An 18,655-nucleotide genomic window follows, 5' to 3' on the forward strand; every position below is an offset into this window, starting at 1 on the left:
AACATGTTATTTGAGAAGCTTCGTGTAGGGAACTAGGGCGAAGTTTACATCCATCCACCATTACTGATCTTAATTACTATACAAAGAGACATCTAGGCAGGGGCGGAGCTAGAGGCACAAAGGCTTTACTCAAACCTCTTCGTCAATAAATTACACTGTGTATATAGAGTTAATTCTTTTTATATATCTATAAATCCCCTCAGTGAAAATGCTGCCTCCGCTACTACATTCAAGTTGCCCAAATTGGTTGCTGTCGATCGAAGTATCAACCTAAACTCAAGAGAGAGATATTAGTGTCCAGCATCACGCAATAGAGTCTTGAAGATGGTAGGATCAACGAGAGATGGGGATTATTTGGTTAATTGCACAACGCAAATCATAAAAAGAAGCGATTTTTATAAGGAGAATGAATCGAGGAACTAAAGGACGTTTTCAGTACCGACAACAACTCCCCTCATATTTAGTCCAGTCTAAAAATCCCCTTCGTGATTCCCAAGAAGTGATAAAAAAATAATAAAAGGAGCCTAGTTAGGTTTTGGTAGATCTTTTGGAAGTTGGTTTTGGTTTAGAATCCCAGGAAACAAAGAGATGATGTATACAAGCAAGATACAACGAGAAGGAAAAAGGAGGAATGGGATCTCATCAAAGCACTTTATTTCATTTGATTACTCATGCTTATCCCTAAGCAATATTATTTAAGGATCCGAATCCATTATTCATTCAATAGAAATACACGAAGAAGCAATCATCTTTTTGTCTTTGGCCATATTTCCAGCTGCAAATACTTCATTTTTAGCTCATAATCCAGCAACAGATTGGTTGACAAATGACAATACTTTGTTGGTGACTCCAACACAAGAAGTCCATTATGAGCACATTTTCCCCAACCTCCTTGCAAGCACTATCAGGAATGGAACAAAAAAGAAATTGTTACACCTATGTGTTAGCATACTTCATGTAAAAAAATCCCATTGAGACTATGCTAAAAGTGAAAATGGAAACTTCTTTAACTGATTGATCAATCTATAATTTGAAATAAGCGAAACACTATGACAAATTCTCAGGGTATCTTAGATGGATGAATTATCCACGTTCTTCTTTGCGCTCGATGATCATGAGTGTGAGCTCCAGGGTGCAGAGTGAAACAAGTTGCCAGAGCAATTCCAGCATGCTGTGCTGAAACTTCTAATCTTTCTTCTTCGCTTTCTGGGGTGTTGGCTTTTGATATATGATAATCTGACTCAAGATGGTACCATTCATCAGTACACCGAGTGCAGATCCCAAGGCAACTGCAAACAATACTTGGCGAGTTAAAAGGCAGGCATGATCAATATACAAAGATCACACAAGGATAGATGTAAAGCTGAAATAACAACAGGTGCTGCAAACAAATTTGTGGTAAATAACTCCAGAAAGTTAAGACAGAATTAGAAACTTTAGACATCCTTTCTGATGCAGAAATCTTTCGTAAACAAGAATATCATTCAGAAATTTCAAATGTACATGGTGTGCTATAACACCTGAAAATCATTTATACATAAACCTTGTCAAGAAATTGAATGATGGTATGGAAATGATGTTTCTGGCGTACAGGATAGGGATGGTAGCTATTTAGTAGGTAATTTGACATCCCATAGGGTGAAATGATTATTGTAACTTTGTAAGCCCTAGAAGAGGAGGATTCTATGAGCTATATCTGTAAGAGGGAACTAAAAGGGGAATGTGTTGATCTTCAAGATCAACATCAGTTTGCAGGTTCATCTCTAAGACTTAAAGATTCTTTGTATTTTTTGTTTTTTGTCCTAAGAATATCTTAACGATGCTTTGATTGGAGAGAATGAACCAATTCTCATTCATATAGAGCCACAAATAATGGTGAAAAGTTGGATACCAGTTGCACTGTGGATAATGTAACTCTCACGATACCAGTGCATAATAGTTTTGTTATGCACATTTGACAAAACTGGTTACGGCAAAGAATACATCAGCTTATAAGTTTGAAATAAAATAAGGCACTAATTGCTTCCAAATTTGGAAAGCAGTCAACAAAATTATATGAAGGTTAAATCAAACAAGACAAGAAAGCATACCACTCATGGGAGCTTTTTCCTGGAGGCTGGTAAAAACTCTAACTGCAACATATAAAGTGAAGGAGATAAGAACTCCATTTTGGTAACAGAAAATTTATATGCAAAAGTTCGTAGTCAGAGTTAACTTACCCATGGAACCGGCGAAGTTCATAAAAAATGTCAAAAAGCTCAGTTCACCAGTACTTTTGCCCTGCTCAAATCAAGACAATAACGAAAAGGCATAAAATTTAGTGGAAACAAGGAAAGCAAGAGAACATTATCCATAAATCCACAAAAACATATATGAAAGAAGTCAAATAAATGGGGACTGCAGATATGGTTGCTGATCATTTGATGAATGGTTATAACAATTCTGTCATTAATAACTATTCAGGTTAGCACAACCATCTACTGTGTGGTTTCATCCAGAGGCGGATCTAGGATAACGAAAAGGCATAAAATTTAGTGGAAACAAGGAAAGCAAGAGAACATTATCCATAAATCCACAAAAACATATATGAAAGAAGTCAAATAAATGGGGACTGCAGATATGGTTGCTGATCATTTGATGAATGGTTATAACAATTCTGTCATTAATAACTATTCAGGTTAGCACAACCATCTACTGTGTGGTTTCATCCAGAGGCGGATCTAGGATTTGAACTTTTTGGGATTAGATGCGTAATCCTACCACTTCCATCAAATTCACTGGGTTCAGAATCTACTATTTGTACATATTTAGTGAATTTTTTAACATATATACATAGCCTAAACCAAAACCTATGGGTTTCCATAGCTTGTTAGTTGGATATGCCTCTGGTTTCATCTACTTCATATACTAGTCTGCTTTAGAGCCACCAGCGCTTTCTTTCTTTTCAATCCATCGTAACATTGGCATCATTTACAAGCATACAGCAGAAAGTTTCCAAGGATTGTCGAGGCATAGAGGGAAATTACATTTCCCAGTTGATCAACAATAAACATATCTTGTTTTGGTATCAAGTTTCAAGTAAATTAAAAGGTGTGACACGGACATGCATATGACCAGTCATAATAGGTAATTGGAATTCATTATTTCAGAACTTAGCGAATAAAACAGGTTACTTCAAACAAATAAACAATAGCGCCATAAAGATGAGAACCATCATGGTATAAATGTGTACCTTAAAGTTCTTCCATATCTGCGGAATTCTTGCAAAAAGAAAGATTGCATGTTGGGAAGCCTGAAATAATTTAATTTAGTTAAGACTCTTACATCAGATATATTAGGGTCAATTGGTGTTGTAGCCTTTACAAATTTATTTTTAGTTTTTTGTCTTTTGTACAAGAGATTTATTTTTTACAGAGATAGTATGAAATAACACATGGGAGATCTTTGCAGGGTCATTTTCTTCAATTCAGAAGAAATCATCACGTATGTATAAACCATTAATTTAAAAAACTCGTAGGCTTACAACACTTAATTCTTCCAATCTTTTCCTTATTTCTCACAAGGTATACGCCTCTAAAACTTCCACTCCTTCCTAATTTCACTTGTCTGGCCTCAATTTGCGAACGCAAGGTGACTTATCCACCTTGAGTTTAGGGAAGAGTGTTAGAATGTTAAAAAAATTGAATCATATAAATTATCCCACATCTGAAGTATTATGTATATCGTATAAATAATTCATAAGAACTTCTGGGCTTAAGATACTTGTCACGCATTCTCCCAATCTCTTCTCTAATTTCTCATAATTTTCAAACAAGCATGAGCAAAAGTAAGAGTTCATTTTGACCTCCTTAATGAAGAGAAGTAAATCTTTTTGAATGTTTTATCCCAGAAGACAAACAGAGCCTATGTTGCTCGGATCCTTCACTTTTGCTGCCGTACCCGTGTCGGACACGATATGACACCGACACCGGATTCGTGTCGGATCTGGTCAAACGACATTGGATACTTTGACCAAATCCATGGACCAATCTGAGAAAAACTTTGAGGCTAAATTGAAAGAAACGGAGAGCTCTTGAAGAGTGGACACTTATTGTATCTAGAAGAGTTTCAAGTTAATTAAAAATTAAAAATTAATTATAAATGAAACATAACTATAAAAAATTATTTTTGTTTTTTATTTCTAGGCATAGAATTAGTTATTTTTCTTATAATTTTGAATTATTTTAGCCGAATCCCCGCACCCGTATCCGCACCTAGATCCGTACCCCCTAATCTTAAAATTTAGATTATGCCGAATCCGACCTCTAGATCCGTACCCGTATCCGACACTCGACACCGAGTCTGAGCAACATAGAACAGAGCTAGGAAAACAGATCAAAGTTAAAGGCTATAACTTACATAGAGAGCCTCGAAAAGAACGGGATCAAGTTGACCTGCCAAAATAGTCGGTGCTACAGCACAATATCTGTTTACTAAATCAGGAGGAACTGCAGATTATAATTCCATGGAAGAAACGACACCAATCAACACGAGTGGTCGAAAATAAATGGTGCATGTGCATTGGAATATCTATAATGAAACCAAAAAGTGGAGCAAGTTGAAATTAGGATACAGTAATCCTTTCATCCATGTCTTCATTCCCAAAGGTTGAGAAAAATAGTAGATAGTGGCAACCAAAATTATAGCTGCAACAAGAAAAAAGCACAAGATATTAGAGAGACTGAGCCAGCTATATGGAAGTATAAAATTGAGACTTTAAACAGCCATCGACTGAAGGTAAAGCACTCCATCCACAAAGGAATCATTCATTAGTCAAAATAGCATAGTGAACCATCTGCCATAACTTACTGACCCCCTAGACACTTGAATTTTATGAAACAAAAATACGAGAATGAAAAATTGCAATTAGAAGCATTAATTAAAGGCTATTGCAGAGCCGCTTGAAGGTAATGCACCATCTGCTCAACAAAGTCAAGAAACTGCAGAAAAAGGATACTGTAAGGGGTGGTCTTAAATTTTTTTAGCCCACTAACTCAAATCTTTCAAAATGACCTTTGTTTCCCATAAGGTCTAGTTGTGATGTGCGCATAAGTTATGAGGCAAGAGTTCGGGACATTTCAAGAAGTTACAAACAGTGAAGATAGTGTAATGTGCCCATTGGCAGGAATTTCAGTTATACTGACTTGTGAACAATTGAACAACACATACATTTTTTGCCTCATAAAAGTTTTGGCCAATTGAGCGGGTTCATTGTATTGAAATGTCTCAAACTCCTGCCTCATAGGCAAAATTAATTTATGCCCACTACTTGTGTCCCATAGGCAACATAGGCCATTCTTTAAAAATGTTGTTAAGAGGGGCCAAAAGTTCAAGATCACCACTTATGAAGGTCATTCTTGCAATTCAACCCAATAAAGTTAGAAGAATAGAAAGCGATGTCTAATCATTTCAAACAACCACCTCCGCAAGATACAGATTTGAGAAGCTGCAAAGCCCTAGTTTCTCAAGATATCGCAAAAGGAACTAAAGAATCCAGTCAATGTATTATTGACATGTCAAGTGTACCTTGGATCAAAAGAAAAGCATACTCGCCAAAAGCTGAAAATGGAAGCCCTTTGTGAAGACAATATGCCAAAGCAATGGTATAACCAATTAGTTCGAGCTCGAACGCCACAACACTAAGACCTCTAACACTTTTGTGTTGCACAATTTTAAGTATCTGCAAGAGGAAGAGAAACAATAAGTCATGCACTTGTTCTATGAGTGAATCACATGTTTCTGTGAATCATTAGAGAGAAGTTAAAGACAAGAAACAAAATGATCAAACTAAATGACATCCTAATGAATGCCATCACTAGGGTGAATGAATCGAATTCAGGTCAAAATTACTATTCCAAGACTAAATAAGGCGAGTTGCGGGATATCTAAACCTAGCAATTTTCTAAAAGTCACACGTATCTGCACACATACAAGTATCTAATCAAAATAAAAAGACTCAAAAACGACATCACTATAGCCAAAGCACAAACAAATTAATACAGTCTAAACAACTTCACTTGCCAAACACCCAAGATAAATGAGACATTCACAAAAAAAAAAAAAATTAATGAAACCCTAAACTTCTAAGAAATTCAAAGGGGTCATCAAGAAGTCATTTTAGCACATGAAGAACGGGTCATGGAATCTTCAATTCTAGAGACAAATTATTTAGTAATGGAATGAAATGAACCTAAATAGAGTAAACGACACAGAAGATCATAAAACCGCGCTATTTATTTTATGGATTAAAATGTAGTTGATTGACTAATTCGATGAATGGGCTAACAGGCGCAAATTGAATTGAACAACCAGAGTATACATGACAGTAAAATTTTATACACGGGTTATCTATTCAGAGCATTCAAGAAAAACCCAAAACTTTTCTGGATCTAAATTTAAGCTCATTCAATACTCAGTCACAACAGAACTCAATAAAATTAAAAAGACTAGATACTTGAAGGGCTTAAGGGAAACAACCTGAGGAAGTTTAATCAACGGACTATAACCTGACTGTAAAAGTCAATTAACTATCTGGTTAAAACTCCAGAGTAACTAACATTACTTAACTGGATCCAAAACTGAGCTAAGTAAACAACATTCAATAAATACATAAATACTCTAATTTTACAGGGCTTAGGGGAAATTACCTGAGGAAGTTTAACCAAAGCGCTATAACATGAACATAAGAGTTTATATATTTGGTTATCAACTCAGAGTATTCAAGATAGACCCATTACTTAACTGCTGGATCTAAAATTAAGCTAATTCAATACTACTGTCACAACAACACTCAATTACTCCATAAAGATTCGATTTTTGAAGGGCTTAAGGGAAATAGCCTTAGTAAGTTTAACCAAAGCACTATAACATGAAAGTAAAAGTCTATCTATTTGGTTATCAACCCAGAGTAATTGAGAAACACCCATTACTTAACTGGATCCAAAATTGAGCTAATTCTAAACTACTGTCAAAACAACACCCCACTTACCACAGAAAGACTCGATTTTCGAAGGGCTTAAAGGATAATAGCCTTAGGAAGTTTAACCAACGCACTATAACATGAATGTGAAAGTTTATCTATTTGGTTATCAACCCAGAGTAAATAAGAAACACCCATTGCTTACTTGGATCCAAAGTTGAGCTAATTCAATACTACTATCACAATAAAACTCAACAAAATTATAAAGACTGGATTTTCAAAGGGCTCATGGGAAATAGCCTAAGGAAGTTTAACCAAAGCACTATAAAATGAAAGTAAAAATCTGTCTGTTTGGTTATCAATCCAGAGAAATTAAGAAACACCCATTACTTAACTGGATCCAAAATTGAGCTAATTCAATACTACTGTCACAATAACACTCAATTAATACATAAAGACTCAATTTTTTAAGGGCTTAAGGGAAACAACCTTAGGAAGTTTAACCAAAGCACTATAACATGAAAGTAAAAGTTTATATATTTGGTTATTAACCCAGAGTATTCAAGATAGACCCCTAATATAACTGGATTCAAAATTGTGCTAATTCAATACTATTGTCACAACAACACTCAATTAATACATAAAGACTCAATTTTTGAAGGGCTTAAGGGAAATAACCTTAGGAAGTTCAACCAAAGCACATAAGAAATTGAGCTAATTCAATAATATCACAACAAAACTCAATTAATACATAAAGATTCAATTTTTAAAGGGCTTAAGGAAAATAGGCTTAGGAAGCTTAACCAAAGCACTATAACATGAAAAGTTAAAGTTCATATATTTGGTTATCAACCCAGAGTAATTAAGAACACCCCATTACTTAACTGGATCCAAATTGAGCTAATTCAATGCTATCATCACAATAACACTCAATTAATTCACAAAGACTCAATTTACCTGAGGAAGCTTAACAGTTGTGGATGCAGCAACAATTGCATAACCCAAAAGCTTGGAAATTAAAGGAAGCAAACAATCTTTTTCTGGAAATTCACCATTACTAAGGGATCCAAGTGCACAACCAAAATCCATTCCAAGAAACTTTAATTCCACCATTTTTTTTTATGGATCAAGAACTCTTATGGGTTGTGACCCAATTTAGAGATAATTATTTGAGGTTTGTTTGTTTGGACAAATCCAAATGGTATTTTGAGTCCTTAAAGGGTGTCAATTTCAACCACTGTGTAAGAAGGATTGTTTAGGTGGCAGCCTTGTAGGTTGTGGCAATTTATGATTTCTCACAACTTTAATTTGCTTTTATTTTAAGGAATACTCCATCTGTGTCAATTTATGTAATAAAAAAAAGTCCATTTAGTTATTTATATACGCTTTAGGAAAATACTAACTTCTAGATAAAATAAGTAATTTGACTAAAACACTCCTAATTAAATAGGCATTTAGATTTGATCATATAACACTTAATAGGGGCAAACATGAAACAACAGGGTTAATTCTTTCTTGATTTGCTAAATAGACTCTTTTTTTTTATGCAAGAAAAAAAATCTAAGTGGACTCTTTTTTTATCCGGAGGGAGTAATATATTTTGACTAGACGTGAAATTTAAAAAATAAAGTAAGACTTTTGAAACTTGTGGTTAAGTTATAAATATTTGTGTCGCTGTAAATTATTTCATCAAGGGTATAAAAAATATTTGTGTGGCTTTAATGATATGAAGGCAAATTAAATTGGTTACTACGAGAAATGATTCCTACACGTTTAATTCTTCTTTATTGTTTTTTATATGTATCTTTCTAATTTAATTTTTATTTGTCTAACATTTTATTCTTGATCTAATAACATATCAATTGAAACAAACATTTCACATGATATATCTCGTGATAACATAACAAAGAATATCACACTTTCAAAAAATTAGAATAATACTTTAAAAGTTGGTGCTCTTAATTTGGCCTATACACACTTCATACACCAAGAAAAGAAATAAACCAACGCACCAAAAATTCAGAAAAGTGAAATATCTTTTAAAGTAAATATTTAAATACCTATGAAAGTGAGAAGTCAACCGTCCACAAAAAAAAAAATGTAGCTAAAGCCCTTAAGAGTTCAATGCCCCTAATTTCTGGAGATATCATGTGTGGTTCTTGATAAGTTTGATAATTTTAAGATATTTCAATAGAAGTAAATGTTCTTGTGGATGATGCAATTCACACATAAACCATATTTGTGGATCGCTTCCAACCCCAAAATTATTTGACCGTAGAATTTAGAAACAGACTAATGAACAAAAGTTTAACAAAATTAAAACAAATATGAAGGAAAAACAACATAAACTTACTTAAAAATCTTCTTGAACTCAGTACCAACTCCAATACATACACCATCAATAATATTCCACATATTCTTTTTGTCCTTGTTATACAACTAAGTACCAAATGGAGATATCCTTTCCACGAAAACGAACCCTCTCCTATTTGCAGCTTTTTTAAGACCATGTGTTTTGGTGACACATGTTGAGTTGATGGCACACAACATATCATATTGCTCTTGAGCTTCTTCAAACGTGGAGAACGCTAGTGCACTAGCCTTCTTAAATTCAGTTGAATCCTTAAATTTCACCTCACAGACTCAAAGGTTAACTGCGCCTTTAACTTTAGCTCCAAGTGTAAAATATAAGATGCATCCGGGAAGACCAGATTTAGACATTGCACAACAAAAGAAGGGGATGTCTTATAACTAAGTAAGCATCTGACACTAACTTTGACCTGCAAGAGAAGCAAAAACAAATGTCTATTTAAAGTAGAAGAAGGGCCATTCAAGTAAGAGGGAAAAGTTCATTTGAATAGTTTGTGATCCTTTATCTATTACTAGATAAGAAGGTATGTCATTACTTTTTCCGCTATTAGTCCAACTATGTAAACAACCTTTTAACTTCTCAATTTTGTATCTAGGACCAACTTCTGCTAGGCATGTAATACGAAAGTGCAAAGACAGACATCCAAGTCAACTTTGAATATGGGAAAACTACCTAACTAACGAAAAATAGTGTTCTTGTAGAGCAAGTGTGGAGAGCTTTTTGCGAGGAAACTTGCAAGTACCTATGCCCGTATGATCATTTTTTCTTTGCATTTAGTGACCTAATTGTCAGTAAAACTACTCACAACATGCTAATATTCCTCCTGAAAAGCATTATATGTTTCATTAAAGCCATAATAAAAAAACAACTATTAATCCATAATTTCAGAATGTTAACAACATAAGAGTAAAATACAACATTTGAATCCAAATGCTAGTGCTATTTTGAATCTAATAACTAATGTCATCAAATATCTATAATACAAAGTAGTTGTTAAACCTATTAGCATTTCTCTAACTCTGTCTCAAGATGAAGTCTTCCATATGCTAAATCTCTAAACATCTATCTCCGTGCATGACCTGAAATGATAAAAAGAAAGCATCTCATATATAGTTCATCAATGTTTAAAGCAAACAAACGAAGCAACCGCAGCAGGCAAGAGTACAAAGTTTTAGATATGCAGCAGGCAATTTAAAGTTTTTTTATGGATCAAGAACTCTTATGGGTTGTGACCCAATTTATTAGACATATAATTTGAGGTTTGTTTGGACAAATCTAAATGGTATTTTGGGATTTTTAGTCCTTAAAGGGTGTGAAATTTCAACCACTGTGTAGGAAGGATTGTAATTAAGGTTATGGTTAGGTAGCAGCCTTGTAGCTTGTGGCAATTTATGATCCCCACAACTTTAATTTGCTTTTATTTTAAGGAATATTACATTTACTTATTTGAGAACAATTTAACTTTAAACTTTACTTCCTCCGATTTAAAATAACTGAGATTTTAAGCTTCGGCACATGGATTAAAAAATTCACTAACTCTTAAAACTTAAGAGGGTTTTTGACTAAAATACTCTTAATTATGATTTTCTTATTTTTAGGTTGATATAATTATTATGGGGGTATGGGAATGTGCCGAGGATAAATTTGGAAAAGAGAATTAAATACTTTTTTGGTTTTGTGAAACATCAGTTATTTTGGACCAACTTCTAATGCCTTAAACCTCAATTATTTTGGAGGGAGTATCTTTTATGCTTAACGAAATGATTTATAACTACACAAATATCTTTGGTTTGTTTTAAACCATAAGATTGAAAAGTCTTCTTTTATTCCTTAAATTCCGTGCCCAATCAAACTATATCGCATAAATTGGGACAGAGGGAGTAGTACATATCATATATATTATCCCTTAACATATACTCTCTCTGTCCAATTTATGTGATATACTCTGACTAGACATGAAATTTAATAAATAAAGGAAGACTTTTGAAACTTGTGGTTTAAAATAAATCATAAATATTTGTGTGGCTGTAAATTATTTCATTAAGGATAAAAAGGAAAATTTAGACAGATTAAAAAAAAATGTATCTCATCGGACAGAGCGAGTGTGTGTATATTACTACTTAATATAAGTGAGGATGTGAGGGTTTTGTCATCCTCACAGCATCATATAGAATTCTTACACGTGGCTGCTTTGATATGTCCTTGCATAATTTCATTTGCTTATTTTTTCTCTCATTATTAGTGAAGACCACTTCCACGTGGGCTTTTATAATTGATGTGTTGTGTGATTGTTTCAAAAATTTCTTCTTGTTGCTTATTAGTTTTTCCCTTGGATCTGTATTTTATGTTGTTGAGGATGTGAGGGTTTTGTCGTCCTCACATCCTCACAGCATCATATGGAATTCTTACACGTGACTGCTTTGATATGTCCATGCATAATTTCATTTGCTTATTTTTTCTCTCATTATTAGTGAAGACCACTTTCACGTGGGCTTTTATAATTGATGTGTTGTGTGGTTGTCTCAAAAATCTCTTCTTGTTGCTTATTAGTTTATCCCTTGGACCTGTATTATATGTTGTTTTAACTTTTATATTAAATTTAAAATAATTAATTATTTATATAATCAAGCATGTACTATTATTTTTTCAAATTTATCTTTATTTGGATAAGTGAATAATTTCAAAAGCAAGAAATGGTAATAAATTTATAGTATTTAATTAAGGATTAATATAGTCAAAAGATTGCTTACTTTCTAGGGGTGAGTAATTTCTGAAAGGGTGTGCCCAAGCTAAAAACACCATATATTATGAATCCGGGGAAGTACCTTTTAAATTATTTGTCCTTAGACGGGTAACATTTAGGTAACTTTAGAACCAAATTTTCTTTTTTCAACTAAATCATTTATTAGGTCTTACTTTACCTTTAAATATTTCTCACGTCATATGTTCCTCTATTATTTTAAACCTCCAACATGTTGCTTCTTTAGTGAGATTTCATGTGCTTGCAAATACAAAAAGTAAAAATTATTGGATGGTGTTGTATAATGCTGAAGATGAAGGTAGCATTACCAATCAAAATCAAATTATATTCATTATCTCTTCTTTGATTAGCTAAAAACTAATTATATGAAGAACTAAATTGATTCTTGAGGTTCATTTTAATGAATTTAGGTTGTTCCTTGAATTTCGTCTAAAAGTAAGGTTAAAACCCACATTTAACTAGCATAAAGCCTCGAACATAAAATAAATGAGTGAAAATTTAATAATTATTAAAAGATATCTATTTCTATCTATAAATAACAATCTCACTCTCACGAAATCATAAAAATACTAAATGATCTTCGTCCAGTTGTAATTATCATGCTCTATCATGTTTATAGAATATCGAATCACTTGCGTCCCTTTGATATTTGCTAAGTTTCCTACCAAACTTGCTTCCTCATAAATAATTTAAAAATTATCCAATTATATGATGAAGAAAGTGTTTACCCCAAAAAAAAGGTACAGTTGAATTTGTTGGTGGTTTAAAAGATACGTGAATTGATTTGTTATAAGTAAAAAGAAAATAATAGCAATTAGTAATGAAATCAAGTAAATATAAAGCAAGAATATAATAAAATAAGCCTGGGCCTTTGGAACCCGGAGGAATTTCTCAATGAAGATGACTCTGGTTTAACACTCTGCCTTTAAGAACACTTCGAATCCGGAACAAAAGAATATAGAGAACAAAGTAAGTATGTTGTATTGTTATATGATTTCAGAGGATTTACAATAAAATGAGAACCTCTACTTATACTAGAGCTATGGAGTACATGATCCACAAATTATACCCCCTTAATTACCAATAATAATGTTGCAATAAAGGGTAATAAAGCCTAATAAAAGCTAATAAAGGCTCGAGGAATCTTGGAGTCTTCTGTAACGTTTCTATAACGGTCACATCTTGAATTGCTTCTTATCCGGCCACAATTTTGTATCTGGTGTCATCATGGTTGAGTCACCGCTGACTAGCCGTCCTTGCTACGTGTCGCTTCCTAACTCGTCCAACTCTTGAGACCGGTTTTTACCGTATACTGAAACTTTAATAATTATGAAAACTTATCAATAAAATATATTTAACCTACAATTACATTAAATTAATTATATAGTAGACAAATGTAACATAAATTATACTTATTTGATAAAATTTACGTACTATTTTTGTATCTTGAGTTTGGGCCGGGCTTAGCACGGGCCTACCACAACTAGTATGTATATATATGCAATTTAGCATAATATAAAAGATTATTAGCTATTAAATTTTAAAAACTACCTCTTAGAAATTCAAAAAAATAGCCGTTAATAGCATAAAAAAAATCCGTTGGAAGTTCAAAAAAATACAATTCTTCATCTTTTTATAAAGGTATAATAGCTTGGGACCCCTCTGAACTTATCGATTTTTATTCGGTGTATACCTAAACTATGCGTTGGCTTAATTACCCCCCTGAACTTGGTAATATAATAGTCTCGACCCCCCCTAGAGGCTGACAACCCCTTGACGTGTGACACACGTGCTGCGACATGGATTTTTTTGTCCATGTGGCATTTTTTAAGGATAAAATATATATTTTTTTTACCTCTTTAAGTTCACCAATTATTTAAATCATCTTTTTTTGGCCAAATCTGTAAAAAAAGAACTTGAAACAACAATATTTTGGCCATACTTTTTTTTATTTGGCTAAAGATAATGATATTCTAATCAAGTTATTTTTATATATTTGGGCAGGAAAAGAAGAAATACACAGTTAAAGCAAATAATCATTGTTTCTAAAAATAAATAAATAAAATATCAACCAAATATTTTAAGAATTTGACCCCAAAAAAATAATTCAAAGTTGAAATAAATAGTAATTGCATGAAAAGAAAAATACACAATTTTTTTTTTTTGTAGAAAATGCACCGTCTAAACTTCATTACTTTTGCTAAACCTTCTTTTTATTTGGCTAAAATAAATAGAGTTTCAACTAAGTTATTTAGATTTGGATCCAAAAAAAAAAAAGAAAAAAGTTACATAGTTGAAATAAATAATCATTATATCTAAAAAGAAAAAAATACAATTGGGATAAAATATGTAATGAATATTAAGAAAAACCAAAAAAGGAACACAATTGGAAAAAATAAATCGTTATATTGATTATATAGAGATTAATAGTTGAAAAATACTCCACTTGGAAGCTGATTTTTCGATTTTTGACCCATCCACGCGCCTAAAAGAGAGTGTGTTCACGCTCTTTGTCACATCAGCGTCTAGGGGGGTCGAGACTATCATATTACCAAGTTCGGGGGGGGGGGGGGGGGGGGGGGAGGGGGGGTTAACAAGCCAATGCATAGTTTAGGTGTACACCGAATAAAAATCAACAAGTTCAGAGGGGTCCCAAGCTATTCTGCCTTTTATAAAGACTTGAAACTATTATTTTGATTACCTATTAAATTTTAAAAACTATCCCTTATAAATTTAAAAAAATAGCAGTTGGAAGTTAAAAAAAAATAGCCATTGGAAGCTCAAAAAACTAGCCGCTAAGGTGGGGCCCCCAACGGCTCTTTCAATTAATATCAATTAATTTTCAAACTTTAATTTTAACTACACTACCTATTTCAAAACTATAAATACCCCTCTATCATACTTCATTCTTCACACAATCCTCTACCTAAATTTAAAAACTCAACTATTCTACTTCAAACTTTCATGGAAAATCCTCCTCCACCGCATCCTCCTCGACCTCGCAATTGCAGATCATGGGTGTGGCTTTATTTCGAGCAAGTAGACGAAGAACATGTGCGTTATTACATGTGCCACCTCATATTTAAACATAGGCGCGGACTGGCAAACGGGGTACCGCTGGATTCAAGAAGCACTTGAAAAAGAGGCACAATGTGTTTCAATCTTAGATTTTCAATGTGTTTAAGTTTCATTTCTATGTTTTGTCCAATTTATGATTTGCAATGTGTTTAAGTTCCGTTTAAGTTTGTATGTTTGAATTTGAAATGTTATCAATTTAAATTATAAGTTTGAAGTTTAATATTAAATTTGTGTCTATTTAGTAGTTTGAACTTTAACTAATTAAATTAAAAAAAAAGGTCCCCTGACCCAACCCGTTCCGTCCCGCTCCGGTCCCCTTATATAGGGGGACGGGACATACTCCGGAAAAAATCCCCCTAATCCCGATCCCCCCAAATTTAGTCCCCCATCCCGTCCCCCCAAAACAGGCCCGTCCCGTCCCGTCCCGTCCCCTTCGATAGGCTTACAATATATAAACAAAACAGAGGCAGCACTCCAAGTCACAAAACTGTATTAGATTTAAAATTTTGCTATACTTGGAAAAAGATGTTTTATGGGTAAATATTAGTGTATTATAGCATGGCCATGTATATAATCAGGTTAAAAGACTGGCCATACCACTTGGGCCCAAATACGGGCTAGTCTTTGTAAAGTGGAGGTTTGCATGAATATTACCATATTAATTGTGATTTCTTTGTCCGCTTACCAGTTTCACTTATGAACGGGGAACTAGGTGGTGGTGGACGGTTATTGATGATTACATCTACTGTATCGGAGGAATAAAAAAAACAGAGGACCTCGAATACAGTCTCCAAGGTATTGCATACATATAATAATTCTAATTCTACCTGGGAAACACTATCTGCTCGAAGGAATCTTCGTTGGTACAAGCCGCTTGTCTTTGCCTTTGCTAGGAGGATCTATGTTGTAGGGGGCGATAGGTTTTCCCCCGATTATTTTGAGGATGATGATGAGGATTGGACACATTTTTCTGAATTTTATGACCTTGACGACGAAAAGTGGGACGTTTTGCCGTTGAAAGTGGGAGATATTGACAAGTTTGGTAATTTTGGTGCTAGTCATGCAGCACTTATGGATAATAAAACAACAATAGTTTTTTATTCATTTTATGATGGAGGTTCTATGTTGTTTTATGATGTTGTTACGGAGGAATTGTGTTACGAGGAACATCATCCCAATTTGGAATTGAGGAGAAATGGTGTTCAACGAGGGCTCCAAGGTTGTAAGTATCTAGATGTTTTATTCCGTGTTGCGATGAATAGGAAGCCGCTTGTATGTTACTCGACGTTGTATTGGTTTAGCTGTGACCTGTGCTTATATGGGTATGATTTTGGTAAAGGAAGATGGTATCAATCAAGAAGCCTACGGAAAGAACTAATTTGGCCACCACTTTCCCTGCATATTTCTCAGATACTTACTATTCCACTTCTGTTTGACCTGTATAATGGAATTTTTTTAGTGATGGCTTGGCTCCTCTAGCTCGTAAAGAATTGGGAATGGCAACCCTTGTAGTTCGCAAAGAGGAAGACTCTTTAGATGTGTCCGTGCAATCCTCCAAAATTGTACCTGTTGACACTTTAAACCACATCAACCCCGTGGATGGGATGGTTTATGTGAGTGCACTTTGTTATTCATGCTTTACCCCCATTTAATAGCATATTTTTGTCTGAATTAGTTTGTTCTGTTTTGCTCTGATCTCAGGTCTTTCTTTATTCTTTCTTACTCTATCATGTCCAGGGGCGGCGGGGGTGCATGGGGTTCAACTGAACTGTATAGATAAGGTCAATTTGTTTATCTATGAATACTATTAATTTTTGAATCCCCTCAACACAATATAAACTTCAGCTTAGCGGTTAAAGGGCTAAACGTTGAGCCCATTGTTGCGGGTTAAATGGGTTAGTTTTCTAAATATGGGCTCAAATTGCACTATGAATTTACAATGTCATACAACATAATTTTAAGAATAATGAAAAGAAAAATAATTTCATAGAAAACCATACATTAATGAACCACAGCAAACAACCATCCAAACATGGGGTAAATTTACAATGGTTGCTTAACACTTAATACTAAACTTGAGAACAGTTTTCTCTGTTATTTTATACACTGCGTGATTACTTTATGCCTTTCATCTTTTGCCGTACTGTAAGTCTGTGACCTTAGGCTTTGCTCTTTAGACTCCCTTTTTATCTCTGTTTTAACTGTCTCCTTTGAGAGGGGGCAAAGGGGGACAAAGAAACGTAATTCGCCGTATAGAGACAGTTTTCAAAATCCTTCTCAAAAGGATGCTTTGACTTCGGTTATGGTTTTTTGTTCTCTTCCACCTGTTTCTTCTTTCTTACCAGCTCACCATTTAGTTCGTGATGAGTTTTGTCGTGCTGACGGCTTTTTTACTTTTGTGTTGAAGGTTTAAGAATGAAGGGTCTATGCTTGGAAAAAGAAATTTGCAATGGAGGACTAATGGTAAGACGTTTGTTCAATTATTGGTTTTTTGTTTGCTTTTTGTTTGGAAAAATAGTGTTATTTCAGTGGTTTCCCCCTTACCTTGTGAAGTTAAAGAGGAAAAGACTTACCTTACGTATGGGTAGAAGAATATTTTTATCCCTTATACTCTCTCTGTTTCAATTTGTTTGAACCTATTTCCTTTTTAGTCTGTGTCAAAATGAATGATCTCTTTCCTAATTTGGAAATAAATTCACTTTATGAATGATTTACAGCCACACAAATTTTCAAGGCTTATTTTGAACCACAAGTTTCAAAAGTCTTCCCTCTTTCTTAAATATCGTGCTCAGTCAAATGAGTTCATATAAATTGAAACGGAGGGAGTATATACTACTGAATATATAACATCCCTTATGTTGGCAAAGGTGGACATCTTTGGTCTTAGCCCTAACAGATCGTTTAAAACTAACGGAAGAAGTCCTAAAGCTAACAACAGCAGGTCATTAATTCTTTTATTTTTCTCAGAATTTTATCACTTTTTCCCTCCCTCTGCAAATATGTAGAGTACTTACTCACACATTACCATCTTCTAAGCCGCTGAAGGAATGTCCTCTTACTCTTCTTTTCTCTCTATGTTTATCTAACACATAACTTTACCATTTACATATGCTATTTATAATATACACACACAGTTTGTGTGTAAACAAATAGATCACTACAAGAAAGTATAGAAATCACAACAATTTTTTTTATATTTGGCAACAACTTAATTTTATTGTTGACAAATGATTTTTTTGTTGCCAAAGAATTTAATTTTGTTGTCATAGTATTGATTGTTGTTGCAAAAAGTACTTTTGGCAATAAAAAAAAAGTTGTTGCACGTTGTTAAAATAACAGCCGTTGGGAAAAGTTCATGCAACAAAATATTTTTTTTGTTGCCAAAAATACTTTTTGCAACAATAATTAATCTATGGCAACAAAAAATTTTTTGTTGCCAAATTTTTTTTTTCTTGTAGTGGATATATGGGTATGGTGGGATAGATTA

General features: G+C 33.7%; 1 protein-coding gene across 1 annotated transcript; it reads right to left on the bottom strand.

Annotated features, from left to right (window-relative positions):
- Positions 1-750: 750 nt before the first annotated feature.
- On the bottom strand, positions 751-8,248 carry LOC132604081 (mannose-P-dolichol utilization defect 1 protein homolog 2). Its single transcript, XM_060317410.1, has 8 exons — positions 7,916-8,248; positions 5,566-5,719; positions 4,613-4,685; positions 4,399-4,465; positions 3,233-3,292; positions 2,220-2,280; positions 2,091-2,132; positions 751-1,289 (listed from the first exon to the last, which is right to left on the bottom strand). Exons 1-8 carry the CDS (start codon positions 8,069-8,071, stop codon positions 1,186-1,188), a joined length of 717 nt encoding a protein of 238 aa, XP_060173393.1. The 5' UTR covers positions 8,072-8,248; the 3' UTR covers positions 751-1,185.
- Between the last annotated feature and the right edge of the window lie 10,407 nt (positions 8,249-18,655).

Source organism: Lycium barbarum, chromosome 7 (assembly GCF_019175385.1).
Source record: "Lycium barbarum isolate Lr01 chromosome 7, ASM1917538v2, whole genome shotgun sequence".
Lineage (NCBI taxonomy): Eukaryota > Viridiplantae > Streptophyta > Magnoliopsida > Solanales > Solanaceae > Lycium > Lycium barbarum.

Bases quoted from the DNA above. Each gene is read 5' to 3' on its own strand.
- LOC132604081 (XM_060317410.1), bottom strand. From the start codon at position 8,071: ATGGTGGAATTAAAGTTTCTTGGAATGGATTTTGGTTGTGCACTTGGA. The intron at 5,720-7,915 runs GTAAATTGAGTC...TTCCTCTTGCAG, and splicing joins CAACTGTTAAGCTTCCTCAG to ATACTTAAAATTGTGCAACA. The intron at 3,293-4,398 runs GTAAGTTATAGC...AAATTATTTCAG, and splicing joins TTCTTTTCGAGGCTCTCTAT to GCTTCCCAACATGCAATCTT.